We start from the raw sequence: 27,808 nt of genomic DNA, 5'->3' as shown, positions 1-27,808 counted from the left end.
GGGGGTCTTGGGCCAGTTGCTGCGGGGGGTGCAGAGCTGTTGGCCGGGGATGGGGTAGCCAGAGGGTGTTTTTGTGCTGGTCAAGGGCATTAAGTCTGGAGTAAACCAAGGGCTATATCTGTTCATCTTCAAAAAAGAAAGGTGCATGCTTATTTTACATGGTGAGGAAAGCACTTTTAAAGAATAACCAGGCATCCTCTACGGACGGGATGAGGTCAATATCCTTCCAGGATACCAGGTCGATTAGAAAGGCCTGCTCGCAGAAGTGTTTTCGGGAGCGTTTGACAATGATGAGGGGTGGTCGTTTGACCGCAGACTCATAACGGACGCAGGCAGTGATCGCTGAGATGCTGGTTGAAAACATTTAGAGGGCAAGTTTGTCAGGATGATGCCTATGTTTATGAATTTGGGGTTGTATCTGGTGTTTTGATAATTTGTTTGAGATAGATGCCCTCAATCTTAGATTGTTGGACGGCCGGGCTGTTAAGCATATCCCAATTGAGGTCACCTAGCAGTACGTACTCTGATAGATGGGGGGCAATAAATTCACATATGGTGTCCAAGGGACAGCTGGGAGCTCTATAACAAGCAGCAATAGTGAGGGACTTATTTCTGGAGAGATGGATTTTTAAAAGTAGATGCTCAAACTGTGGGCATAGCCTGCAGAGTTGTCATACTTTCCAGGTCTATCTCTGCAGTAGATTGCAATTCTGCCCCCTTTAGCAGTTCTGTCTTGACTGAAAATGTTGTAATTGGGGATGGAAATTTCAGAGTTTTTGGTGGCCTTCCTAAGCCAGGATTCAGACACGGCAAGGACATCAGGGTTGGCGGTGTGTGCTAAATCAGTGAATAAGGCAAACTTAGGGAGGAGGCTTCTTATGTTAAGAAGGTAGAAACTAGGGCCTGTAGGACCTGCCTTGTTCATAGTGCTGTCTAGAAGGTAGAGCAGCGCCTTATTATGGACATACTTCTCCCCATCCTAGCTACTGTTGTATCAATATGTTTTGACCATGAACGTTCACAATCCAGGGAATATTTAGGACTAACTTATTCCTTGCCACCCACTCTGAAATGAACTGCAGCTCTGAGTGTTGCAGTCATTTCAGTCGCTGTAGTAGCTGACATCTATAGTGTTGAGTCATCTGCGTACATAGACACTCTGGCTTTACTGAACGCCAGTGGCATGTCATTAGTAAAGATTTTTTTAATGTAATGGGCCTAGACAGCTGCCCTGGATAATTGTTGATTCTACCTGGATTATGTTGGAGAGGCTTCCATTGAAGAACACCCTTTGTATTCTGTTAGACAAGTAACTATCTTTTTCCACAATTTATCAGGGGGTGTAAAGCCTTGTCTCCCAATCCCTACCGTTGAAAAACATCACAGCATGATGCTTCCACCATCATGCTTCACCTTAGTGATGGTGCCTGGTTTTCTCCAGACGTGGCACTTGGCATTCAGGCCAAAGAGTTCAATCTTGGTTTCATCAGACCAGAGAATCTCTTGTTTCTCATGGTCTGAGAATCTTTAGGTGCCTTTTGTTAAACTCTGGGCTGTCATGTGCCTTTTTACTGAGGATTGACTTCTGTCTGGCTACTCTACCATAAAGGCCTGATTGGTGGAGGGCTGCGGAGATTGTTATTCTTCTGGACTCCAAGTTGTTGGATGCTCAATTGAAACAAGCATCGTAGCAAACGGTCTGAATACTTATGTAATTGAGGTATTTAAAACAAAAACAAAAATGAATGCATTTGAAAACATTCCTAAACTGTTATCGCTTCGTCATAATGGGGTATTGTGAGTAGATGAGGAAACTATTTAATTCATTTTAGAATAAGGCCATAATGTAACAAAATGTGGGAAAAGTCCTGAATACTTTCCTTTAACTTGTTCACGCTACCACGTTCCCCTAGGGCACCCCCCCCCCCCCCCACGCTCAACTCAAAAGATGGCGCACAGAATGCAAAAATATTCTTAGAAATATTTAACCTCTACACATTAACAAGTCCAATAGCTCAAATGAAAGAAACACCTTGTTCATCTAGCCAGCGTGTCAGATTTCTAAAATGTTTTACGGTGAAAACATTGCACATATTTATGTCAAACCACCACCAAAGACACAGACAATATACAGACAATATACAGCCATTTTGTCGAACAAAAGATGCAATCACAAACGCAAGATTAAAAGAGAAATAATTCACTAACCTTTTGACAATCTTCATCAGATGACAGTAATAGGACATGTTACACAGTACATTTGTTTTTTTCAATAATATGCAATTTATATCCATAAATTTCTGTTTACATTGACGCCATGTTCAAAAAATGCTACAAAAATGTCCGGAGAAATTATGATAACTCCGCCAGATAACAGCAATACACATCATAAACTTTGACTAAATATACATGTTCTACATGTACAGTGCCTTGAGAAAGTATTCGGCCCCCTTGAACTTTGCGACCTTTTGCCACATTTCAGGCTTCAAACTTAAAGATATAAAACTGTATTTTTTTTGTGAAGAATCAACAAGTGGGACACAATCATGAAGTGGAACGACATTTATTGGATATTTCAAACTTTTTTAACAAATCGAAACCTGAAAAATTGGGCGTGCAAAATTATTCAGCCCCTTTACTTTCAGTGCAGCAAACTCTCTCCAGAAGTTCAGTGAGGATCTCTGAATGATCCAATGTTGACCTAAATGACTAATGATGATAAATACAATCCACCTGTGTGTAATCAAGTCTCCGTATAAATGCACCTGCACTGTGATAGTCTCAGAGGTCCGTTAAAAGCGCAGAGAGCATCATGAAGAACAAGGTACACACCAGGCAGGTCCGAGATACTGTTGTGAAGAAGTTTAAAGTTTAAAGCCGGATTTGGGTACAAAAAGATTTCCCAAGCTTTAAACATCCCGACAAAATGGCAATCTTACTTTTCTCCCTCTCATTCAGAACCCAATGGCGTCAGCGGATGAGGAAGAGGAGGAGGAGGAGAAATATGATGTCGACTCAGGTGAGTTTCTTACCACACCTTTTCATTACACCTCGAGCCTACAGTAAATACCAGTAATGGAAGACTCGAGTCTGCTTTTGTTAAAGCCAGAACCGACCGACATGGGACTGCCTCCTGTTTCTGTATAATGAGGCAGCTCGATGTACTAGTACACCCCCTGGACAGGACACATCTATTGTAAGGCCCTAAGGCGTCGACATGCTTCTGTTCGGCTATGCGAACTGAATAAGTGTGTTTACAGACTCCCTTAAGACTGCTGCCATAGTACTTTGTCCATTTTAGAGAAGTTGTAGCCAGTATACATTTCCTCAAAAAAAGATAACTCATCTCGTTTAATTGACGTTTTTTCTGAGGAGATCTTAGTCGCTCAATTTTACATCCAACTGAGATGTTTGCAGTATTTCTCAATGAAACCAATGTGCATTAAAATGAGTAGTCTCTCATTGAATGACAAAGCCTTTACTGAAGACTCCCTACTGTGGACCAATCACTGACGAAGAGGCATGAACTTGGGCTACCGACTTAAACCCTTACCGATACCCAAAACAAACGTCACAAAATGTTGTCATAATATATGCACAAACGCTTCCGAACTGAACTACCCCCAATAATTTCCTTAATGCTGAGTGACAAGCAGAGAGGCATTGGGCCCCTTTTTAGAGTGGTATGATTTGACTTTCCAATCGCAGTGCACCATTGATACATGGATTCTGTTTTAACTGCCGTTGTCTCTCTAATCACCTTGGTGTCTGTAGGGTCATCGTCAGATAGCGACGAAGTGCCAGGGGCCAAGAGCTTCCTGAAGAAGAAACCGGCTGCCGAGGTGGCAGCGCCTCCACCGGACGCCAGCAAGTTCCTGAAGGCAGCGGCGGTAAGAGGATGATGGCCGCAGTGGCTCTATTGCAGTGTGCAGTTATTGGCAAGCACGCTCGCTTGAAAATTCTTTTCTTTTTTTTTATAGTGACATTTCTCTGTTTTGGCTGAGGGGCTGCCTAATCATAAAGCACTATCATTCTCCCTACCAAGCCCTCTCCCGCTGACAGTCCATCTTTATTGTCCACCATCACTTTAATCTAACTTGTATGTGTGTAATGACTGTGTACATTGTCTTCAACAGGACAAGGAGGCTTCCAGCAGCAGTGACGAGGATGACGAAGACTGGGACTCGGACACCGCGGAAAGCGGCAGTGGTAGTGAAGACGAAGAGGGCAAGAATGCCTCCATGGCCCAAATCTTCCTGAAGAAGTCAGTCCCTTTCCTGTTCTTTTTACTACAACATCCTTTGTACCTCACGCATTAGACTCAATCCACAATCATTCTGTCCCATCGCTGCCTGTGTAACTGAACATTGCTCTAATTCTAAACATCCTGCCTCTTTCTTTCATTCAGTAGCTCTCTATGTAAAACTATGCTCTAGAGTAGGGGTCAGCAACAGATGGTATGTGGGCCATATTCATGCCTGTGATTTCTGTTCTGGGAAGAAATCAGCTGACAACAGAATCTAGTTGCCTACCGCTGCTCTAGAGACTCTTGTCTCTGACAAGTTTTAGACACTGTCTGACTAATGTATTTACAACACCCCATTCTGTCTCGCCAGGCCTGGTAGTGAGGCAGAGCGACACACCAGCGAGAAGAAAAAGGAGGATAGGAAGAAGAGACACAGGCGGAAGGAGCGGCTGGAGGAAGAGGCCGAGGAAGAGGCCCAAGAGGAGGGTGAAGGCGAATGGGAGAAGGTGAAGGGAGGAGTGCCCCTTGTCAAGGTGGGTGATCAAGTCGTGGCATGACAATACAGAGTATCCTCACTACACTTATCTGTATATATGGTTTGTATTCATTAGGCACCAAATGTAGGAGAACTGATTGAAACGGAGAGCAACCACTTGGACTTTACCAAGAAACGTTAATTTTCATTTTCCATTGCAAAATGTTGTAATGCATTTTCTGTTGCATGCCCAAATAAACACGACCCAATGGTCCCATAGACATAAAGCTTCTGAGTAGAAGTGCTGCTAATCTAGGATCAAATCTATAGATTGTAATGAACCTGATCCTAGATTAGCATTCCTCCGAGACTCTTTTATACAGACCCAAACCTGCCAGAGGATGTGTGCTAATTGCTTCTCCCGACAGGGGAATCTTAAGATGTTTGCCAAGGGAACAGAGATCAACACAACAGTTGTGGTAAAGAAACTCAATGAGATTCTACAGGCCCGTGGAAAGAAGGGAACAGACAGGTACTAATCATTTGACCTCATTTACATATGCCAAAATTAGCCCCTAGTCACTTCTCGTTGGCCCTTTGTTGATCTGAAATCCAGGCTGATGGCAACAATATGGTATTGGTTCTTCCTGTCTAGACAACGTTTTAGCCTTTCACTGATATAGCCCTTTGTCTACAAGGGGAGACCCCGTGGGGTTTCGTTTGAGACCAGACAAAAAAAACTAAGTTAAAGCCCAAGCCGATATGACACCAACGCCCGAAAAGACACAAAACTAACCTAACGCTGTTCTTACACCCCCTGTTTCTGTCTACCACCACGTCTACTTCTGCTCTGTTCAGAGCTGCCCAGATTGAACTTCTCCACGCTCTGGCCAACATCTCCAACGAGAACAACCTGGGTGAGGGCATCCTGGTCAAGATCAAGTTCAACATCATCGCCTCACTGTACGACTACAACCCCAACCTGGCCGCCTTCATGAAGGTCAGATGCACTGCTGTTAAATGATCATTTGTGAAATGCTTAATTGTTAAATGACTAATTGCCAAGTGCTAAAACCTTCATGTTTTTAGTACCACCCATCTGCCTCCATGGGATGTGTGGCTATGCTAACGGGACAAAGACTTTCCGTTTTCTTATGGGGTTGAGCCTGAGTGACCATAATTCCGCCACCTCTATGAAAGGATTGCTCATTTGGAGAGAGGGAAAAAAACTGAGAATCCTGCAATAATGGCTATTCTATCCCCAATAGTAGTTGGGGGTTAAATGGGTACAACTTGAACTTATTGGACACGTTCAAGTTGTACTTTGCCCATTTTTAGAAATGTCTTCTCAGAATCGCAATTTACAGTGCCTTGCAAAAGTATTCATCCCCTTTGGCGTTTTTCCTATTTTGTTGCATTTCAACCTGTGATTGAAATGTATTTTTACTTCGATTTCATGTAATGGACATACACAAAATTGTCCGAATTGGTGAAGTGAAACAAAAAAATATAACTTTTCTTTTAAATTATAAAAACGGAAAAGTGATGGTTGCATATGTATTCACCCCCTTTGCTATGAAGCACCTAAATAAGATCTGGTGCAACCAATTACCTTCAGTCACAATTAGTTAAAGTCCTCCTGTGTGCAATCTAAGTGTCACATGATCTCAGTATATATACACACCTGTTCTGAAAGGCCCCTGAGTCTGCAACACCACTAAGGGGCGGCACTATGAATATCAAGGAGCTCTCCAAACAGGTCAGGGACAAAGTTGTGGAGAAGTACAGATCAGAGTACAGACCACAACAAACCTGCCAAGAGAGGGCAGCCCACCACAAGTCACGGACCAGGCAAGGGTGGCATTAATCAGAGGCAACAAAGAGACCAAAGATGACCCTGAAGTTACTCTAATCTCCGCTGTGGAGCTTTGCAGCTATCTGTCCATAGGACCACTAAGTCGTACACTAAACAGAGCTGGGCATTACGGAAAAGTGGCAAGAAAAATATAAGCAAACATGTTTGGTTTTTGTCAAAAGGCATGTGGAAGAATCCCCAAACATGTTTGGTTTTTGTCAAAAGGCATGTGGAAGAATCCCCAAACATATTTGGTTTTTGTCAAAAGGCATGTGGAAGAATCCCCAAACATATTTGGTTTTTGTCAAAAGGCATGTGGAAGAATCCCCAAACATATTTGGTTTTTGTCAAAAGGCATGTGGAAGAATCCCCAAACATGTTTGGTTATTGTCAAAAGGCATGTGGAAGAATCCCCAAACATGTTTGGTTTTTGTCAAAAGGCATGTGGAAGAATCCCCAAACATGTTTGTTTTTTGTCAAAAGGCATGTGGAAGAATCCCCAAACATGTTTGGTTTTTGTCAAAAGGCATGTGGAAGAATCCCCAAACATATGGATGCAGGTGCTCTGCTCAGGAGAGACTAATATTGAGCTTTTTGGCCATCAAGGAAAACGCTATGTCTGGCGTAAACTCAACACCTTATCACCCCAATCCAATTAAGAATCTGTGGTATGACTTAGATTGCTTTACGTCAGCGGAACCCATCCAACTTGAAGGAGCTGGAGCAGTTTTGCCTTGAAGAATGGGCAAAATCCCAGTGCCAAGTTTATAGACACCCTAAGAGACTTGCAGCTGTAATTGCTGCAAATGTGGCTCTACAAAGTATTTACTTTGGCGGGTGAATAGTTATGCACGCTAGAGTTTTGTCTTGTTTCTTGTTTGTTTCTCACAAAAATACTTTGCATCTTCAAAGTTAGACATGTTATGTAAAGCAAATGATACAAACCCCCCAAAAATCCATTTTAATTCCAGGTTATAATGCAACAAAATAGGAAAAATGCCAAGGGGGGTGAATACTTTTGCAAGCCACTGTATTCACTAAGTACATTTACGTTTACCAGGAATTTATCCTGGCAAAATGGTGCTGACAGCCATAAACTCCCGTGTACAGCCTGGATTCTCCTGTATTTGTCCCTGACCCAATTCCCGCTAATATTCTCCTCATCCCCTTTACCTGTTCCCGCACAACCCCTCTCCCAGGCTGACATGTGGAAGACGTGTCTGGACTGCATTGACGAGCTGCTGGACATCCTCTTTAACAACAACAACATATTTATCGGCGAGAACATCGCAGAGGACAGCGAGAACCTGGCCATAACCGACTCTCAGGTAATTCTCAAACTCTTAGTGAATGATTGGTTGATTACATTTCTTAGAGAAATATTGATTGGTTGGTTACATTTATTTGAACTAATCCAAACAAGAAGTTCCCTCACAGGAAAATAAAGCATAAATAAATACGTACACAATCAAGAACAAGCAGTATTAGATAAACCTTTCAAGTATAACAAGCATTTAATTACTTTTGGCAAGGATAGGCAGGCATGGCAAGAATGACAATACACTCCACGGGATAGGCGACAGTTTTGAAGTAGATTGTCCAACTCAAGTCAGTTTTTCTATCTTCCTCAGCCATTCAGGGTGCGCGGCTGCATTCTGACCTTGGTGGAGAGGATGGATGAGGAATTCACCAAGATCATGCAGAACACTGACCCCCACTCTCAAGGTGAGGCCCATTTTGGATCCACATTCCCTTTTTCACATTATAGAGGTCACTTGTGCGTTTGTCAAAGACAAACTAAATTGATACTCAATCACTATAGACACGTATGAAGTAAAATTATTGATAGAGTAGACGGCAATACAATTCCTATGGAAACCTGTACACCACAAATTCTTAGGATCGCTTTTTTTTTTTCTATAAACCCCCATACCCATAATTTGTGTGTTTCCTTACCACTGCAGTTTGAGCTGATATTTCACACTCACTTGCAATCATGATCATTCAATCACTCACTCGATCTCCCCCAGAGTATGTGGACAACCTGAAGGACGAGGGGCGTGTATGCGGCATCATCGACCGCCTGCTGGGCTACCTGGAGACCAAGGGCAGCACAGAGGAGGTGTGCCGTGTCTACCTACGCCGCATCATGCACACCTACTATAAGTTTGACTACAAGGCTCACCGCCGTGCACTGGGCCTCCAGGGAGAGACCAAGGTAAGGATTTTTTTTTTTTTTTTCTCCTTTATTTAACCAGGTAGGCTAGTTGAGAACACCTTTATTTAACCAGGTAGGCTAGTTGAGAACACCTTTATTTAACCAGGTAGGCTAGTTGAGAACACCTTTATTTAACCAGGTAGGCTAGTTGAGAACACCTTTATTTAACCAGGTAGGCTAGTTGAGAACACCTTTATTTAACCAGGTAGGCTAGTTGAGAACACCTTTATTTAACCAGGTAGGCTAGTTGAGAACAAGTTCTCATTTGCAACTGCGACCTGGCCAAGATAAAGCATAGCAGTGTGAACAGACAACAGAGTTACACATGGAGTAAACAATTAACAAGTCAATACCACAGTAGAAAACAAAGGGGGGGTCTATATACAATGTGTGCAAAAGGCATGAGGAGGTAGGCAAATAATTACAATTTAGCAGATTAACACTGGAGTGATAAATGATCAGATGGTCATGTACAGGTAGAGATATTGGTGTGCAAAAGAGCAGGAAAGTAAATAAATAAAAACAGTATGGGGATGAGGTAGGTAAAAATGGGTGGGCTATTTACCGATAGACTATGTACAGCTGCAGCGATCGGTTAGCTGCTCAGATAGCAGATGTTTGAAGTTGGTGAGGGAGATAAAGGTCTCCAACTGCAGCGATTTTTGCAATTCGTTCCAGTCACAGGCAGCAGAGAACTGGAACGAAAGGCGGCCAAATGAGGTGTTGGCTTTTGGGATGATCAGTGAGATACACCTGCTGGAGCGCGTGCTACGGATGGGTGTTGCCATCGTGACCAGTGAACTGAGATAAGGCGGAGCTTTACCTAGCATGGACTTGTAGATGACCTGGATGACCTGGAGCCAGTGGGTCTGGCGACGAATATGTAGCGAGGGCCAGCCGACTAGAGCATACAAGTTTCAGTGGTGGGTGGTATAAGGTGCTTTAGTGACAAAACGGATGGCACTGTGATAAACTGCATCCAGTTTGCTGAGTAGAGTGTTGGAAGCAATTTTGTAGATGACATCGCCGAAGTCGAGGATCAGTAGGATAGTCAGTTTTACTAGGGTAAGTTTGGCGGCGTGAGTGAAGGAGGCTTTGTTGCGGAATAGAAAGCTGACTCTTGACTTGATTTTCGATTGGAGATGTTTGATATGAGTCTGGAAGGAGAGTTTGCAGTCTAGCCAGACACCTAGGTACTTATAGATGTCCACATATTCAAGGTCGGAACCATCCAGGGTGGTGATGCTGGTCAGGCGTGCGGGTGCAGGCAGCGAACGGTTGAAAAGCATGCATTTGGTTTTACTGGCGTTTAAGAGCAGTTGGAGGCCACGGAAGGAGTGTTGTATGACATTGAAGCTCGTTTGGAGGTTAGAGAGCACAGTGTCCAAGGACGGGCCGGAAGTATATAGAATGGTGTCGTCTGCGTAGAGGTGGATCAGGGAATCGCCCGCAGCAAGAGCAACATCATTGATATATACAGAGACCCCAACATAGACATAGAATGACATCCTTGTCATGAGTACATTAAATATGGCAGCCGATCCACACATCCTAGAACTCTAATGGTAATGTCTGTTTTAGTAATTCTATTTCTATGGACCCCAAGGCTGCATCTCAATTGTTTAAAATTACTTCCTCATCTCTTTCTCGTTTGAAATTTCATGGTAGGAGATGTCAGCAATATGGCAGATACTCACTAGGAATTTGTTCAGAATGTATCTTTTGGGGTTAGAGGTCGACCAAATATGATTTTTCAATTACGATACCAATTATTGGAGGACCAAAAAAAAGAAGCTGATACCGAATAATCATCAGATTTCTCTTTATTTTATTAGTTCGTTTTTAAATATATTTGTATATACATTTGTAATAATGACAATTTCTCCGTCAACAATACTGAATTACAACACTTGAACTTAATATAATACAGAAATAAAATAAATTTAATCTCAAATAAATAATGAAACATGTTCAATTTGGTTTAAATAATGCAATATTATGGTCAAATCTGGAAACTATCATTTCTAAAACAAAACATTTTTCTAATTTAAGTTTCCCTGCATTAAGGCTATGCCGCCTCTGGGTGAGCGTTTTCTTGTTTGCTTATGGCTGAATGCAGCTAATTCAATGCTGTCTTAGTGCCAGCCTCTGACTGCGGTGGTATGTAAACAGATATGAAAAATACAAAACAGTGTGATCTACATTTTATCGTGAGATTCTCTACCTCGGGTGAGGAATAGCTTGAGACCTCCTTAGATATCGTGCACCAGCTGTTATTTACAAAAATACATAGACTGACGCCCCTTGTCTTACCAGACGCCGCTGTTCTATCCTGCCGGTGCATCGTATAACCAGCCAGTATGTTGATATTGCCGTCGTTCAGCCACGACTCCGTGAAGCATAAGATGTTTGTTTTTAATGGTAGTTTAATCTTCGCCATATCTCGTAAAAATTATATTGTCCAGAGATTGCACATTTGCTAGCAGAATGGAAGGAAGTGGGGGTTTATTCGGTCACCTACGAATTCTCAGAAGGCAGCTCCGGCCCCTTTTTCTTCACTGAAATCACGGGGATCTGGGCCTGTTCCTGAAAAAGCAGTATATCTTACGCGTCAGACTCGTTAACCTAGTAATATCATCAACCATGTGTAGTTAACTAGTGCTTATGTGAAGAAAGTTTTTTCTAAGTTTACTTCTAGCTAGCAGCTTACCTTGCAGCCACAAATCCTTTTTGATGCTGCACTCGCGTAACAGGTGGTCAGCCTGCCACGCAGTCTCCTCGTGGATTGCAATGTAATCGGCGTCCAAAAGGGCAGATGACCTATTTTGGTGTGAAATTGAAATCGGCCATAATTAATCGGCTGACCTCGGAGGGCCCTCTAAATAGTCAATGGAATGCTTTTCATGACTACGAAGTGTTAGTTGTATACAAAATAATTATTATCCATGAGCTAATGTCCTAACCCAACCTTGTACTCACCTCCCATTGAGTTATCACTCTATCCCTCTTAACCTTTCTCCTCCCTAGTCTGAGCAGGATGCGGAGGAGAGCGAGGGTGAGGACAGCGCCTTCATCATGGACCGCCTGTGCAAGTTCATCTACGCCAAGGACCGCACGGACCGCATCCGCACGTGCGCCATCCTGTGTCACATTTACCACCACGCACTACACTCGCGTTGGTACCAGGCCCGTGACCTGATGCTCATGAGCCACCTGCAGGATAATATTCAGCACGCCGACCCACCCGTACAGGTATGAACATGTGAGTGTGGGGGCACACAACACCGGCACCCAGGATGTCAAGCTGTTCACACAATTCATTTACTTGCATATTTTCGGATGTTAGTATTTCAAAAATATGTAGGTTTTATCATTGGAATGTGCTACAAAACGAGGCGACGATGCACTTTAGGACCATGCGGCTGTGTCTGAGTGGTCGGGTCGACTGGAGTGTTTATCCGACTGGATAAAGGTTTTTATAAAATAATGTCTCCCCCTCACCTCTAAAACCAAAGTTGCACCTTGCACCTCTGCTAATATCACATACGCTTTACTCTATTTGGGGCTTATTCACCATCTAAGGAAGTGGAAATTCGACTCATTATCTAGATCACTAAATATAATAAACTGCTTGTTAGATTAATTACTACTAAGAGTACATTTAATGTCCTAAACTTTGCCATGTACGACCCAATGATATCTATATAGGCCTATGCAATCATCAGAAATGGCCGATACGCACTTTGCCCGATCCGAATCTCAAAGATCCATACCAGTTTATTTGTTCTAAAAACGGTGCTAAAACACTATATAGTTGAAAATAAACAAACGCATGTAATACCTACATAAAGCTGAGACAACAGTTGCTTTCAAAACAGTTCTTTCTCGCGATTGAATTTTGAAATGTTGCGCAATTGGAACACATTTTCTTTCTCAGTCTACTCAAAGTTCTCCTGGGGAGGGAGTGAGTCGCTCCTGCCAACGAAACAGGGGCAGGGCAGACACTTTAATTGCAGGGATCAGGATAAGCCTGCTTGACCAAATCAAGCTTTTATCCTCCCCAAAAACAGAAAGCCTTGTAAAGTGATCAACTAGAATTTGCAGCTCGTACCGATGTGACCAAGAAAACATTGAACTTGCACTACCAAGTCGGTACCAAAAGTCGACTAAATTATTGCACTGTGGGGCCCTGCACATAAACTGTGTACACCCACCCACACAGACTGATAGACCTCTGTGTGTGACCATGTCTCCCCCTCCAGATCCTGTACAACAGGACCATGGTGCAGCTGGGGATCTGTGCCTTCCGCCAGGGCATGATCAAGGACGCCCACAATGCCCTGCTGGACATCCAGTCGAGTGGCCGTGCCAAGGAGCTGCTGGGCCAGGGCCTGCTCATGAGGAACATGCAGGAGAGGAATGCAGAACAGGAGAAGATCGAGAAGAGGCGACAGGTAAGCTACGGCTAAGCTTAACTCAGCTGAAGAAACCATGGGTAGACTAAGGCTAGGATAGGTTGAAGCCAGAAAGCAGAACAGTAGAGGATTGTAAATACACTACAGGTAGCCTAGGCTAGTCAAATGCAGAAGAGACGAGCGGTAGGCTAGGCTAAACCCCTGCAGAACAGTTGACAGGTAGGCTACGCTAAACCAAGGCAAGCAAAAGACAACGCAGGTATGCTAGGCAAGGATAAACCCAGCCGAGCAGGAAACGATTGGTCTACCAGTCGTCTCATACCACTCTCGGCTAAACGGACAGGTAGGCTAGGCTAAGCATGGGGGCTAGGTAAAACCTGACCGCGTAGGTTCCCAGCTGTAAAGCCTTTGTCTGGAAAGATTAAATAAAGATTTTCAGGATGATATACTGGAGCCTGTTTAGACTATTTTACAGTATTACACTGATACACTACACTGACTGGGGTTGGTTTACAACGTGACATTGTTGTCCATCTTGTTCCAGGTGCCCTTCCACATGCACATCAACCTGGAGCTGCTGGAGTGCGTGTACCTGGTGTCTGCCATGCTGCTGGAGATCCCCTACATGGCAGCCCATGAGTTTGATGCCCGCCGCAGGATGATCAGCAAGCAGTTCCACCACCAGCTGAGGGTGGGCGAGAGGCAGCCCCTTCTCGGTACGTACAGTAGACTGTGGTGACGAAGCAGGGTTGTGTTCATTAGGCACCAAATGGAAGAAAACAGACTGAAATGGACAGGGACTACCGGGACCGTTCCAAAAAGACACTCATTTTGGTTTTAGAACGTTTTCTGTTGCGTACCGTAATGAACACCGCCGAGTTTAGGACCAAAGGGTGGGTGGGGACCAAAGTAACTCATGCCTCAGAAAGAGACACAGGACTTAAGATGGGCAAAAAAGGCTGTTTTATTCTGATTGGCCTCAAATATCCAGTAATCCTGAGATTTTTTGAGATGTTGTGATGACCGTATTACCGCCACAGGCATTCATGACCGCAGTTAAATTTCACATGACCGTTGAGTCACGGTGATCTCCTCTTATCTCACTCTGGACATTGGTAGTCCCCAACTCGGTAACGACCTGGTACTCGGTGCTCTATTGTCCATTTAACTTCTTATGACTGCCATCCCGTTAACGGGATAATTGTCATCAGCAACCGCTAAATTGCATAGCGCCACATTCAAATAATATTACAAAAAAATATTTATATTCATGAAATCACAAATGCAATATAGCAAAACCCAGCTTAGCCTTTTGTTAATCCACCTGTCGTGTCAGATTTTGAAAATATGCTTTACAGCGAAAGCAATCCAAGCGTTTATCGATCGCTCTACAAAACATTAAGCATCAAGTAGCTTGGTCACTAAAATCAGAAAAGCAATCAAATGAATCGTTTACCTTTGATCTTCGGATGTTTTCATTAACGAGACTCCCAGTTACACAATAAATGTTCCTTTTGTTCCATAAAGATTATTTTTATATCCAAAATACCTGTTTGGCGCGTTATTTTCAGAAATCCACAGGAAAGATCACGACAACGCAGACAAATTCCAAAAAGTGTCCGTAATGTTCACAGAAACATGTCAAACGTTTTTTATAATCAATCCTCAGGTTGTTTTTAAAATATATAATCGCTAATATATTAACCGCAACTGTCTTTTTCAGTCGGAGAGGGAAAGGCAATGGCTGCCCAAACTCTGTTGCGCCAAGCAAAACGCTGCTGGCACCCGGCCAATGACGCGATGTTATCTTTCTCGATCTGAATCTATGTCTAAAGACTGACACCTTGAAGAAGCGATAGGGAAAGGAATCTGGTTGATGGATTTTTCAAAATAGAAGCCACTTCCTGGTTTGATTTTCCTCAGGGTTTTGCCTGCAATATCAGTTCTGTTATACTCACAGACAATATTTTGACCGTTTTGGAAACTTCAGAGTATTCTATCCAATGCTAATAATAAGATGCCTATATTAGCAACTGAGACTGAGGAGCAGGCTGTTTAGTTTGGGAAACTTATTCATCCAAGCTACTGAATACTGCCCATAAGAAGTTAACCACACTGACATCAATGTAAATGCAATGGAAAGTCACATCAAACACTTACCAAAACGTTTAAAACTCACCGTCAGGCTACATTTTGACCTCGCTGTGATGACCAATTTTGAAAAGTTTGACCTGTTGAAACTGAGTGGATAACATGGTCATTGTGGATGTTTCAAAGCCTAACACAGTGAAATGGACATTCTAAGGGATTGAATAAATCAAAGCATTTAAAGGTTGATTGTAGAACACCCATATGCATATCATATGCATATCAGAGCTTATGCATTGGCCTGTATGACTATAATGACCAAGCCACTAATAATAATGCAAGCCTATCGATACTGTCCTACTTCCTTCACATTCAGTCAGTGCTGGTTGTAGTGCGAAGAAGGAAGAACGGCCATCTTTTGGCTTATAAAAATGTTGACAGTGCTGAGTAAGAACTTAAACATGAACTCATAAACAACAGCTCTCTTTGATGTATTTGTTGAGTGTCTAGTCATGGTTTTGGAATTTCGCAGTATCAACTTTGCTGTAGCTTTCTTTTACGCCTGCTATGTTACTGCAGACCCGGTAATGGGAGCCATCCGATTGGCCAGTGGTAGGCCTATAGTGCACTTGATTTGCTCTCCGGGTCCTCCAGTAAGGCAGAGTTTATCTTCAGATGCATGAAGTGGTTAAAAATCTGAACATTTTGCCCAACTGGCACACGGGGCAGCTGAATCTGGTGCACCTACGGATGACATGTGTGAGCATAACCTTTTTTTGCACAATTCATAACTAATTTAGCCAAATAACTCAATCTGACTTATAGATCCTCAAATGATCACTTTTACGCTCAACATGGGCACTTCATATGCACACTCGCTCCAGACTGGGAAAAATACTTGTATTTTATTCCGCTATGTTCAATTATATTATTCTAACTATTAAAGCATATAGAATAAGATGTCAGCTTATACAATATTAAAAGCATTTACAATACATTCACAGATTTCATAACATGCTGTGTGCCCTAAGCCCCCTACTCCACCACTACCACATATCTACAGTACTAAGTCCATGTGTGTGTATGCATGTGTCTGTGCCAATGTTGTTTCAGTCCCCGCTGTTCCATAGGGTGTTTTAAAATCTAATTTTACTACTTGCTTCAGTTACTTGATGTGGAATAGAGTTCCATGTAGTCCTGGTTCTATGTTTTACTGCGTTGACATGCCCAGGAATTAAATGAGTTAATACACCAATTAGAAAGCGTTCTAAAACCTCTCTGCCAATAACTCGTTTTTGGTTTTCCCCTCCCCACTCAGACCACTCTCTCTGACAATTCTTGCTTGTGAAATTGCTATTTTTCTAAGCTTTTGTTCTCCATCTTTTTTGACCATTGTAATAGAAACAGAATCTCAGTGAGGTATTTAATGGTTAACCAGAAATAATTTGATATTGAGATAAAAACGGGCTGCATTAACTTAAAGGTCTAAGATTGTATTGGTACGTGTCTGTATTAGCTGTACAGACACGACAATGGACACACACACTAAACAAATCCGTCCCTTTCCGTGCATCCTCCAGGACCCCCAGAGAGCATGCGCGAGCACGTGGTGGCAGCCAGCAAGTCCATGAAGATGGGCGACTGGCGCACCTGCCACTCGTTCATCATCAACGAGAAGATGAACAGCAAGGTGTGGGATCTGTTTCCTGAGACCCAGTGTGTACGAGAGATGCTCGTCCGGTGAGTTTTCTGAAATAAGGTCTGCATCAACACCCCTCTTGTTCAACTCTCCCTTGTTTGATCAGAGGTCAGTATCAACCAATCGTGGCCTGGAATGGTTTAATAGAATTAATTCAATCAAGATCTTCAAATGGCTAATTAAACACTACCTTTTTAGTAGCTTTCTTTAGACAAAATCAGTTTTACACTATTACTCACAGTAACTGATTATTTCATGACTGAACGAACGTTTCGGCAGCCCGTCCTTCAGAGGTAACATTCCTGTAACGTTTCCTGGTGGTTTGTGGTTGCAGGAAGATCCAGGAGGAGTCTCTGAGGACGTACCTGTTCACCTACAGCAGCGTTTATGACTCCATCAGGTAATAACTTTTCAAACGGTCAGAGGTGGTTTCCCAGTTACGGATTACACCTAGTCTAACCCTAGTCTACTCTAACCCTAACCCCACATTTTAGTGGAGATTCTTAATTACTGTAGCCTGGTCCCCAACTGTTTGTTGTATTGCCGACAGCCATGACCATGGAGATTACTATAGACGGAGTGTTTACAATGTAGCCAGCCTTCCAAAATCCCATCTCTTTCACTTGACTATTAAGTCAGGCCAACTTCACAGACAGTGATTTAGGGCTGTAATCTAGCTCACTACGGTAAAACAGCCCGTTCCTCATCAGACAGTCACTGTTCCATGTGCGCCCCACACACTCCTTTCTGGTAGAGGGGCAGAACAGGTGTATCAGAGAAGGTCTTTCTATTGCCTTCACTTAGCCTTCACTTAACTTCACTCAGACGTTCAACATTCTTTCCTCATGATTTGTCTAGTTGCATTCGATTTCGTGCTATAGCCCAACTGTCGTTTTTAGCTTCACTCAGACGTTCAACATTCTTTCCTCATGATTTGTCTAGTTGCATTCGATTTCGTGCTATAGCCCAACTGTCGTTTTTAGCTTCACTCAGACGTTCAACATTCTTTCCTCATGATTTGTCTAGTTGCATTCGATTTCGTGCTATAGCCCAACTGTCGTTTTTAGCTTCACTCAGACGTTCAACATTCTTTCCTCATGATTTGTCTAGTTGCATTCGATTTCGTGCTATAGCCCAACTGTCGTTTTTAGCTTCACTCAGACGTTCAACATTCTTTCCTCATGATTTGTCTAGTTGCATTCGATTTCGTGCTATAGCCCAACTGTCGTTTTTAGCTTCACTCAGACGTTCAACATTCTTTCCTCATGATTTGTCTAGTTGCATTCGATTTCGTGCTATAGCCCAACTGTCGTTTTTAGCTTCACTCAGACGTTCAACATTCTTTCCTCATGATTTGTCTAGTTGCATTCGATTTCGTGCTATAGCCCAACTGTCGTTTTTAGCTTCACTCAGACGTTCAACATTCTTTCCTCATGATTTGTCTAGTTGCATTCGATTTCGTGCTATAGCCCAACTGTCGTTTTTAGCTTCACTCAGACGTTCAACATTCTTTCCTCATGATTTGTCTAGTTGCATTCGATTTCGTGCTATAGCCCAACTGTCGTTTTTAGCTTCACTCAGACGTTCAACATTCTTTCCTCATGATTTGTCTAGTTGCATTCGATTTCGTGCTATAGCCCAACTGTCGTTTTTAGCTTCACTCAGACGTTCAACATTCTTTCCTCATGATTTGTCTAGTTGCATTCGATTTCGTGCTATAGCCCAACTGTCGTTTTTAGCTTCACTCAGACGTTCAACATTCTTTCCTCATGATTTGTCTAGTTGCATTCGATTTCGTGCTATAGCCCAACTGTCGTTTTTAGCTTCACTCAGACGTTCAACATTCTTTCCTCATGATTTGTCTAGTTGCATTCGATTTCGTGCTATAGCCCAACTGTCGTTTTTAGCTTCACTCAGACGTTCAACATTCTTTCCTCATGATTTGTCTAGTTGCATTCGATTTCGTGCTATAGCCCAACTGTCGTTTTTAGCTTCACTCAGACGTTCAACATTCTTTCCTCATGATTTGTCTAGTTGCATTCGATTTCGTGCTATAGCCCAACTGTCGTTTTTAGCTTCACTCAGACGTTCAACATTCTTTCCTCATGATTTGTCTAGTTGCATTCGATTTCGTGCTATAGCCCAACTGTCGTTTTTAGCTTCACTCAGACGTTCAACATTCTTTCCTCATGATTTGTCTAGTTGCATTCGATTTCGTGCTATAGCCCAACTGTCGTTTTTAGCTTCACTCAGACGTTCAACATTCTTTCCTCATGATTTGTCTAGTTGCATTCGATTTCGTGCTATAGCCCAACTGTCGTTTTTAGCTTCACTCAGACGTTCAACATTCTTTCCTCATGATTTGTCTAGTTGCATTCGATTTCGTGCTATAGCCCAACTGTCGTTTTTAGCTTCACTCAGACGTTCAACATTCTTTCCTCATGATTTGTCTAGTTGCATTCGATTTCGTGCTATAGCCCAACTGTCGTTTTTAGAAGCGTTTCTGTATAAAACTATTTTAATTTAAGAGGGGGCAGCAACAGGGTCGAGCTAATACAGACAAGTACCAATACAATCTTAGACCTTTAAGTTAATGCAGCCCGTTTTTATCTCGCTATCAAATCAACAGGGTCGATTTAGCATTGTCCATCACAATGTTTTATGGGTACATAACCACAATAGGACAATGGTTGACATCACCGTTTAACAATCTCCTTCGGAGTAGTCATGCTTAGGTTACTTCCCCAGGCTTTCACACTAATGGGATTCCAAGGCTACCATTGGTTATACAGCACAAAATGGGACCAGGCTACATCTACTGTGCCTCATCATATAATTGTCTTACCTGGTTAAAGAATGGATAAATAAAATTCAGACATTTCTCCCCCCCCCTCTCTTTGTGTCTCAGTATGGAGACACTGAATGAAATGTTTGAGCTGGAGCTGCCCACAGTGCACAGCATCATCAGCAAGATGATCATCAATGAGGAGCTCATGGTAAAACCCGCGGCATCAATGGTCTCAAAGGGCTGTGTGTAGATCGTACAGCCCCACAGATGTAATGAAGCTAGATGATATGAAGGTGTAACATGTCTATGTCTGAATGGCTTTCTCCTGTGTGTATCATGTCTCCCCTCACACAGGCGTCCCTGGACCAACCCACCCAGACTGTGGTGATGCATCGCACAGAGCCCACCTCCCTGCAAAACATGGCCCTGCAGCTGGCTGAGAAGCTGGGCGGCCTGGTCGAGAACAATGAGCGCATCTTTGACCTCAAGCAGGGCGTGTATGGTGGCTACTTCAACAGAGGTTAGTGGGGCTGCCCCATAGAATACATGCAGACCTGCCAAACTGCACGCATTTTGCAGATCATCCACACATTTTGAGGCCAACGTACACTGGTATGAAAAACTACCTCAACTAGAAGCCTATTTTTGCATATTTTATCACGTTGTTTTTGACTCAACCATCTGAAGTTGAAGCCAATCAGAGGTCTTGGCCAATCAGAGGACTTGGGCATTTCCAACCCGCCTCCGTAGTTGTAGTAGTTTCCTCTCAAGCTTGGATGGTAGCACTCCACTTCGTCTGTTGATACCTCTGTGTTAAGGGGGGAAAAGGGTAGGACAAATGGAGAACGAACTGTTTGACAAATACATGTTCCAAAATTGTATGTGTTAGTCAAGCACACATCCACTATTTCGTAGTTGGCTCACAGATACTAGCAGACTGGTGATTATTACACGGTCACAGATACCAGCAGACTGGTGACTATTACACGGTCACAGATACCAGCAGACTGGTGATTATTACACGGTCACAGATACCAGCAGACTGGTGATTATTACACGGTCACAGATACCAGCAGACTGGTGATTATTACACGGTCACAGATACCAGCAGACTGGTGATTATTACACGGTCACAGATACCAGCAGACTGGTGATTATTACACGGTCACAGATACCAGCAGACTGGTGATTATTACACGGTCACAGATACCAGCAGACTGGTGATTATTACACGGTCACAGATACCAGCAGACTGGTGATTATTACACGGTCACAGATACCAGCAGACTGGTGATTATTACACGGTCACAGATACCAGCAGACTGGTGATTATTACACGGTCACAGATACCAGCAGACTGGTGATTATTACACGGTCACAGATACCAGCAGACTGGTGATTATTACACCGTCACAGATACCAGCAGACTGGTGATTATTACACCGTCACAGATACCAGCAGACTGGTGACTATTACATGTAAGGTACCTCAAGGAACACTGGCTGTAAGTGATTTGTTGGGTCCTCTATGTGTGTGTCTGTTACAGATCAGAAAGGTGGCTACCAGCAGAAGCAGGGTGGTTACAACAGAGGTAAGTGCCAATCTTGAACAAACAGGGCGTCTGCCGTAGACCCTTAGGGAGTGTGTTTCCGTACCACTGACCACAATATTATCCTTAGCCAACATGCATGTTTCTTACAGTAGATGCATCGCAGGAAGCCGCTGTCCTGAATGTTTAAGTTATCCCCCCCCCATATTGAAAGTCAATTATGATGCATGATTTATTGAATATGTTAAGATGTTTGAGTGTGTCGCCTATTTCACAGTACTGGGCCCGGCCAAGCTGTATTGCGATGGCCTGGTTACACATCCACTATAAATCCTGGAACGGTGCTGGAGAGAATGTGAAAATAAAATATTAAGCTAGCACAATACAAATATGGCTGGCACAATAGTGTGAAAGACATTGGTGTGCATGTGCGCCTGGAGGCATGTTTCGTGTGAACAATAAAATATACCTACAGTGCATTCAGAAAGTATTTAGACCCCTTCCCTTTTTCCACATTTTGTCACATTACAGCCTTATTCTAAAATGGATTCTATTTGTCTCCCCTCGTCAATTTACACACTAGAACTCCATAATGACCAAGCGAAATACAGTTGTTTTTTAAATGTTTGCATATGTTCACATAATAAACAGAAATACCATATTTATGTAAGTATTCAGACCCTTTGCTATGAGCCGTGAAGTTCAGTATCGTGTTTCCATTGATCATCTTGATGTTTTTACATATTGATTGGAGTCCATCTGGTGGTAAATTCAATAGATTGGACATGATCCAGGCTGTATCACATCCGGCACAATTGGCCCAGCGTCGTCCAGGTTTGGCCGGGGTAGGCTGTCATTGTAAATAAGAATTTGTTCTTAATGGAATAGTTAAATATAGGTTCAGTAAATAACAATACAAATTTGGAAAGGCACACACCTGTCTAAGGTCCCACAGAACTCCAAGACAGGATTGTGTTAAGGCACAGATCTGGAGAAGGGTACTAAAACATTTCTGCAGCATTGAAGAACACAGTGGCCTCTATCATTCTTAAAGGAAGACTTTTGGAACCACCCAGACTCTTCCTAGAGCTGGCTGCCCGGCTGCCCAGCCAAACTGAGCAATCAGGGGAGAAGGGCCTTGGTCAGGGAGGTGGCCAAGAACGCGTTGGTCACTGACAGAGCTCCAGAGTCCTCCTGTGGCGATAGGAGAACCTTCCGGAAGGACAACCATCTCTGCAGCACTCCACCAATCGGGCCTTTATGGTAGAGTAGCCAGACAGAAGCCACTCCTCAGTAAAAGGCACATGACAGCCCGCTTGGAGTTTGCCAAAATGCACCTAAAGTCTCTCAGACCATGAGAAACCAGATTCTCTGTTTCTGGTGAAGCCAAGATTGAACTCTTTGGCCTGAATGCCAAGCTTCACGTCTAGAGGATACCTGGCCCCATCCCTATGGTGAAGCATGGTGGTGGTGGCAGCATCATGCTGTGGGGATGTTTTTCAGCGGCAGGGACTGGGAGATCCTTGATGGAAACTTGTTCAGTGCCTCAGACTGGAGTGAAGCACACTGCCAAGACAACGCAGGAGTGGCTTCGGGACAAGTCTATGTCCTTGAGTGGACTGAGCCTGAACTTGAACCCGATCGACCATCTCTGGAGAGACCTGAAAATAGCTGTGCCTGAAAGAGCTTGAGAATCTGCAGAAAGGAATGGGAGAAACTCCCCAAATACAGGTGTGCCAAGCTTGTCGCGTCATACCCAAGACTTGAGGCTGCAATCACTGCCAAAGGTGCTTCAGCAAAGTACGGAGTGAAGGGTCTGAATACTTATCTAAATATAGTTCCGTTTCTGCATTGTCATTATGATATTGTGTGTAGATAAGGCTGTAATGTAACACTCTGAATACGTTCTTAAGGCACTGTATATTTTGAATGATTATTATTTTGTTTGTCTACGCCCACGCTCATTGCATGCCACAGCTGTGTGTTTTCTAAACTGTTTTCACTGTACGGTTTCAGACCAGAGAGGCAGTTACCAACAGAAGCAAGGCGGTTACAACCGAGGTGTTTGAAATAACTGATTGAAATGCATGCTTGTCGGAATATTATGAGAGCGACTGTGTCTTATTTGTCTTATTTCAGTGTATATGTGAGTGAGAAACAAATAGTATATGTATTTAGTCAAATGTTGTTTTTTATCCCCTTTGTGTGTGTATGCCCAAGACGTGTCACAGCTGTGTCTAAACTGTTGTGTGTTTTCAGATGGTCAGAGAGGCAGCTACCAACCGAAGCAGGGAGGTTACAACAGAGGTGCTTATGTCCCAATTTATCCCTCCTTTATTTTCTAATGAAAGTCTTTTTAAAAAAAAGGGGGGGGGGGGGAATCCTGCTATTTTAAAGTCACTATCAGTGAGCTGCAGTCCCCTCTATGAATGATCAGACATCAGGATTTGACACCAGGTGGCGGCAACGACTATCTTTTTAATGTCTACATTTTAAAGTGTCATATTTCCATGTATACCATCACAATAATATGCATTGGTTGTCTTTAGGCAGTTCTTCAGAAACATTAGGGTGCCATAAGTTAACATTTCTAACACAATGTATTCATTACTGTACTGTGTAAGTTATTTTTTGTGTTTATTACATTTCAGCTTTGGATTGCTCTCACTAAAACTATGAAACATGTCATTGAACCAAATAACGGCTTCTCACCATGAGATTATTATATATATATATATTACCTAAACCCGCATGCAAGGTCTAGTGACAAACACCTAAAGAACACAAATGTATAGACATTATAAAGGAAAATATCTGTAGTTCTAAAAGTGCACAAGTAAGTTGTGAATGATATTGGCCACATTGAATTGTGGATTCGCTCGTGCTTACAGTTTCTGGTTGGTTTCAGATGGAGGTGGTTACCAACAGAGGGGCGGTTACAACCGAGGTGCTTATCAACCATTTCATACCACCTTTATTTTCTTATCACTTTCTTCTGTTTATTCTAAAAGCCACACATTCAGTAAGCGGCTCTCCCCTTTTTCTCTCATTCCGCTATGCCTGAGCCTTGGCGCTATTACCAGTAGTCTAGAACCAATGGGATTTCATGCCTATAGAATAAAAATGTCAAAATCAACCATTTTAAAGTGTACTAATTCCATTTAATTATATACCATGGTAAAAAAAACACCAATGCATTGGCTATGTTTAGGTAGGTCTAAAAATGTATTTTATTTGTGTATCGCATGAGCTAAATCTCTGAAACGGAGTTAACATGTATTTGAACCCAGTAAGAACAAGTACCTTAACCCTGCATGGAAATAAAAACAACTAACCACTGCATAAGCACCAATGCAAAAAAAGTCATTTGTAGGTTATACTGAACATGCCTCACACATGTTTACCATTTCTGGTTGGTTTCAGATGGAGGCAGTTACCAACAGAGGGGTGGTTACAACCGAGGTGCTTATGAATTTATGCCACCTTTACCCTAGAAATGTCAGTCTGTGACCTGTAGTCCCTTCTCATCCTCCCTCCATGCCTGAGCCTTTTGGCTACTCTAAACCCCCCCACACACACACCATTCTCTCTTGCAGTCTTTCACGTCTGTTCTTCGCACAACTTGTCAGCTCATTTTGTATGGCCATTTTAGTGTCACTGTTCTGTTCAAATTGTCCTAATTTTGTCTCCATCTCTGGTCCACAGATGGAAACAGAGGAGGTGGTGGTGGCTACCAGGGCCAGAACAGGGGGGGCTACCAGGGAGGTGGGGGCTACCAGGGAGGTGGGGGCTACCAGGGAGGTGGGGGCTACCAGGGAGGTGGGGGCTACCAGGGAGGTGGGGGCTACCAGGGAGGTGGGGGCTACCAGGGAGGCGGGGGCTACCAGGGAGGCTACAGGGGGGGCTACAAAGGGGGCTACCAGAACCAGGATAGGAGAGACTACTGAGCCAGAGGAACCTGGTTTAACAGAGCCAGCCAGTCTTCATTCCAAACATCATCTTGGGTTACTTCACTTGACATTGCACCTCTACTACACTATTCTCCCTTTGTACCACATTAATCAGCTTTCCCAGCTTGAAAACTGTCAGCTTCCGTATCTTTTAATACTTTGTAGTGTAATATCATTATTAACTACTCTTTTTGTCGAGTGTGAATGGTTTTTCGACTAACTGAGTTTTGAATAATTGTGTATTGACAAGATTACTGCATTTGCCGTGTGACAGGTTTTCTTATCACAGTGTAGTCGGGGCAGATGTGTCAAGTGACGTTTTTCAGTTGTAACCTGCAAAATAAACATTATTGAATGAATACACGCTTTGACTGATTCTTTATGACCATTGTAACATCAAAAACATTGTCAAGTAATGGTAACGCCTACAGCATCTAGTGTATGTACACACACACAAACATTGTCAAGTAATGGTAACGACTACAGCATCTAGTGTATGTACACACAAACATTGTCAAGTAATGGTAACGACTACAGCATCTAGTGTATGTACACACACACATTGTCAAGTAATGGTAACTACTACAGCATCTAGTGTATGTACACACACATTGTCAAGTAATGGTACCTACTACAGCATCTAATGTATGTACACACACACTGTCAAGTAATTGTATTTATTTATTTTATTTTACCTTTATTTAACCAGGTAGGCAAGTTGAGAACAAGTTCTCATTTACAATTGCGACCTGGCCAAGATAAAGCAAAGCAGTTCGACAGATAAAACGACACAGAGTTACACATGGAGTAAAAACAAACATACAGTCAATAATGCAGTATAAACAAGTCTATATACAATGTGAGCAAATGAGGTGAGAAGGGAGGTAAAGGCAAAAAAGGCCATGATGGCAAAGTAAATACAATATAGCAAGTAAAATACTGGAATGGTAGTTTTGCAATGGAAGAATGTGCAAAGTAGAAATAAAAATAATGGGGTGCAAAGGAGCTAAATAAATAAATAAAAATTAAATACAGTTGGGAAAGAGGTAGTTGTTTGGGCTAAATTATAGGTGGGCTATGTACAGGTGCAGTAATCTGTGAGCTGCTCTGACAGTTGGTGCTTAAAGCTAGTGAGGGAGATAAGTGTTTCCAGTTTCAGAGATTTTTGTAGTTCGTTCCAGTCATTGGCAGCAGAGAACTGGAAGGAGAGGCGGCCAAAGAAAGAATTGGTTTTGGGGGTGACTAGAGAGATATACCTGCTGGAGCGTGTGCTACAGGTGGGAGATGCTATGGTGACCAGCGAGCTGAGATAAGGGGGGACTTTACCTAGCAGGGTCTTGTAGATGACATGGAGCCAGTGGGTTTGGCGACGAGTATGAAGCGAGGGCCAGCCAACGAGAGCGTACAGGTCGCAATGGTGGGTAGTATATGGGGCTTTGGTGATAAAACGGATTGCACTGTGATAGACTGCATCCAATTTGTTGAGTAGGGTATTGGAGGCTATTTTGTAAATGACATCGCCAAAGTCGAGGATTGGTAGGATGGTCAGTTTTACAAGGGTATGTTTGGCAGCATGAGTGAAGGATGCTTTGTTGCGAAATAGGAAGCCAATTCTAGATTTAACTTTGGATTGGAGATGTTTGATATGGGTCTGGAAGGAGAGTTTACAGTCTAACCAGACACCTAAGTATTTGTAGTTGTCCACGTATTCTAAGTCAGAGCCGTCCAGAGTAGTGATGTTGGACAGGCGGGTAGGTGCAGGTAGCGATCGGTTGAAGAGCATGCATTTAGTTTTACTTGTATTTAAGAGCAATTGGAGGCCACGGAAGGAGAGTTGTATGGCATTGAAGCTTGCCTGGAGGGTTGTTAACACAGTGTCCAAAGAAGGGCCGGAAGTATACAGAATGGTGTCGTCTGCGTAGAGGTGGATCAGGGACTCACCAGCAGCAAGAGCGACCTCATTGATGTATACAGAGAAGAGAGTCGGTCCAAGAATTGAACCCTGTGGCACCCCCATAGAGACTGCCAGAGGTCCGGACAGCAGACCCTCCGATTTGACACACTAAACTCTATCAGAGAAGTAGTTGGTGAACCAGGCGAGGCAATCATTTGAGAAACCAAGGCTGTCGAGTCTGCCGATGAGGATATGGTGATTGACAGAGTCGAAAGCCTTGGCCAGATCAATGAATACGGCTGCACAGTAATGTTTCTTATCGATGGCGGTTAAGATATCGGTTAGGACCTTGAGCGTGGCTGAGGTGCACCCATGACCAGCTCTGAAACCGGATTGCATAGCAGAGAAGGTATGGTGAGATTCGAAATGGTCGGTAATCTGTTTGTTGACTTGGCTTTCGAAGACCTTAGAAAGGCACGGTAGGATAGATATAGGTCTGTAGCAGTTTGGGTCAAGAGTGTCCCCCCCTTTGAAGAGGGGGATGACCGCAGCTGCTTTCCAATCTTTGGGAATCTCAGACGACACGAAAGAGAGGTTGAACAGGCTAGTAATAGGGGTGGCAACAATTTCG

At 43.1% G+C, this 27,808-nt stretch overlaps 1 protein-coding gene across 5 annotated transcripts in view; it reads left to right on the top strand.

The window, feature by feature from the left end:
* eif3c (eukaryotic translation initiation factor 3, subunit C) overlaps positions 1-25,642 on the top strand; it is a 38,102-nt gene extending 12,460 nt beyond the window's left edge. Inside the window, exons 6-27 of one of the 5 annotated variants that reach the window (XM_031804598.1) lie at positions 2,959-3,019; positions 3,775-3,890; positions 4,137-4,264; positions 4,617-4,779; positions 5,150-5,253; positions 5,580-5,721; positions 7,776-7,904; positions 8,208-8,301; positions 8,607-8,794; positions 11,822-12,046; positions 13,057-13,248; positions 13,754-13,925; positions 16,878-17,037; positions 17,331-17,396; positions 19,905-19,992; positions 20,139-20,304; positions 21,331-21,375; positions 23,350-23,394; positions 23,593-23,640; positions 24,242-24,280; positions 24,757-24,795; positions 25,039-25,642. In XM_031804598.1, coding sequence (XP_031660458.1) covers positions 2,959-3,019; positions 3,775-3,890; positions 4,137-4,264; positions 4,617-4,779; positions 5,150-5,253; positions 5,580-5,721; positions 7,776-7,904; positions 8,208-8,301; positions 8,607-8,794; positions 11,822-12,046; positions 13,057-13,248; positions 13,754-13,925; positions 16,878-17,037; positions 17,331-17,396; positions 19,905-19,992; positions 20,139-20,304; positions 21,331-21,375; positions 23,350-23,394; positions 23,593-23,640; positions 24,242-24,280; positions 24,757-24,795; positions 25,039-25,280 — 2,652 coding nt within the window. In that variant the 3' untranslated portion in view covers positions 25,281-25,642. The remainder of the gene's footprint in view (positions 1-2,958; positions 3,020-3,774; positions 3,891-4,136; positions 4,265-4,616; positions 4,780-5,149; positions 5,254-5,579; positions 5,722-7,775; positions 7,905-8,207; positions 8,302-8,606; positions 8,795-11,821; positions 12,047-13,056; positions 13,249-13,753; positions 13,926-16,877; positions 17,038-17,330; positions 17,397-19,904; positions 19,993-20,138; positions 20,305-21,330; positions 21,376-23,349; positions 23,395-23,592; positions 23,641-24,241; positions 24,281-24,756; positions 24,796-25,038) is intronic. The other 4 variants (XM_020471776.2, XM_020471777.2, XM_031804599.1 and 1 more) reach the window with 4 other exon arrangements.
* Positions 25,643-27,808: the final 2,166 nt, after the last annotated feature.

This window comes from Oncorhynchus kisutch, linkage group LG25 (genome assembly GCF_002021735.2).
Source record: "Oncorhynchus kisutch isolate 150728-3 linkage group LG25, Okis_V2, whole genome shotgun sequence".
Classification (NCBI taxonomy): Eukaryota; Metazoa; Chordata; class Actinopteri; order Salmoniformes; family Salmonidae; genus Oncorhynchus; species Oncorhynchus kisutch.
The sequence above is the reverse complement of the archived record's forward strand: the minus strand, read 5'-3'. Positions and strand labels throughout refer to the sequence as shown.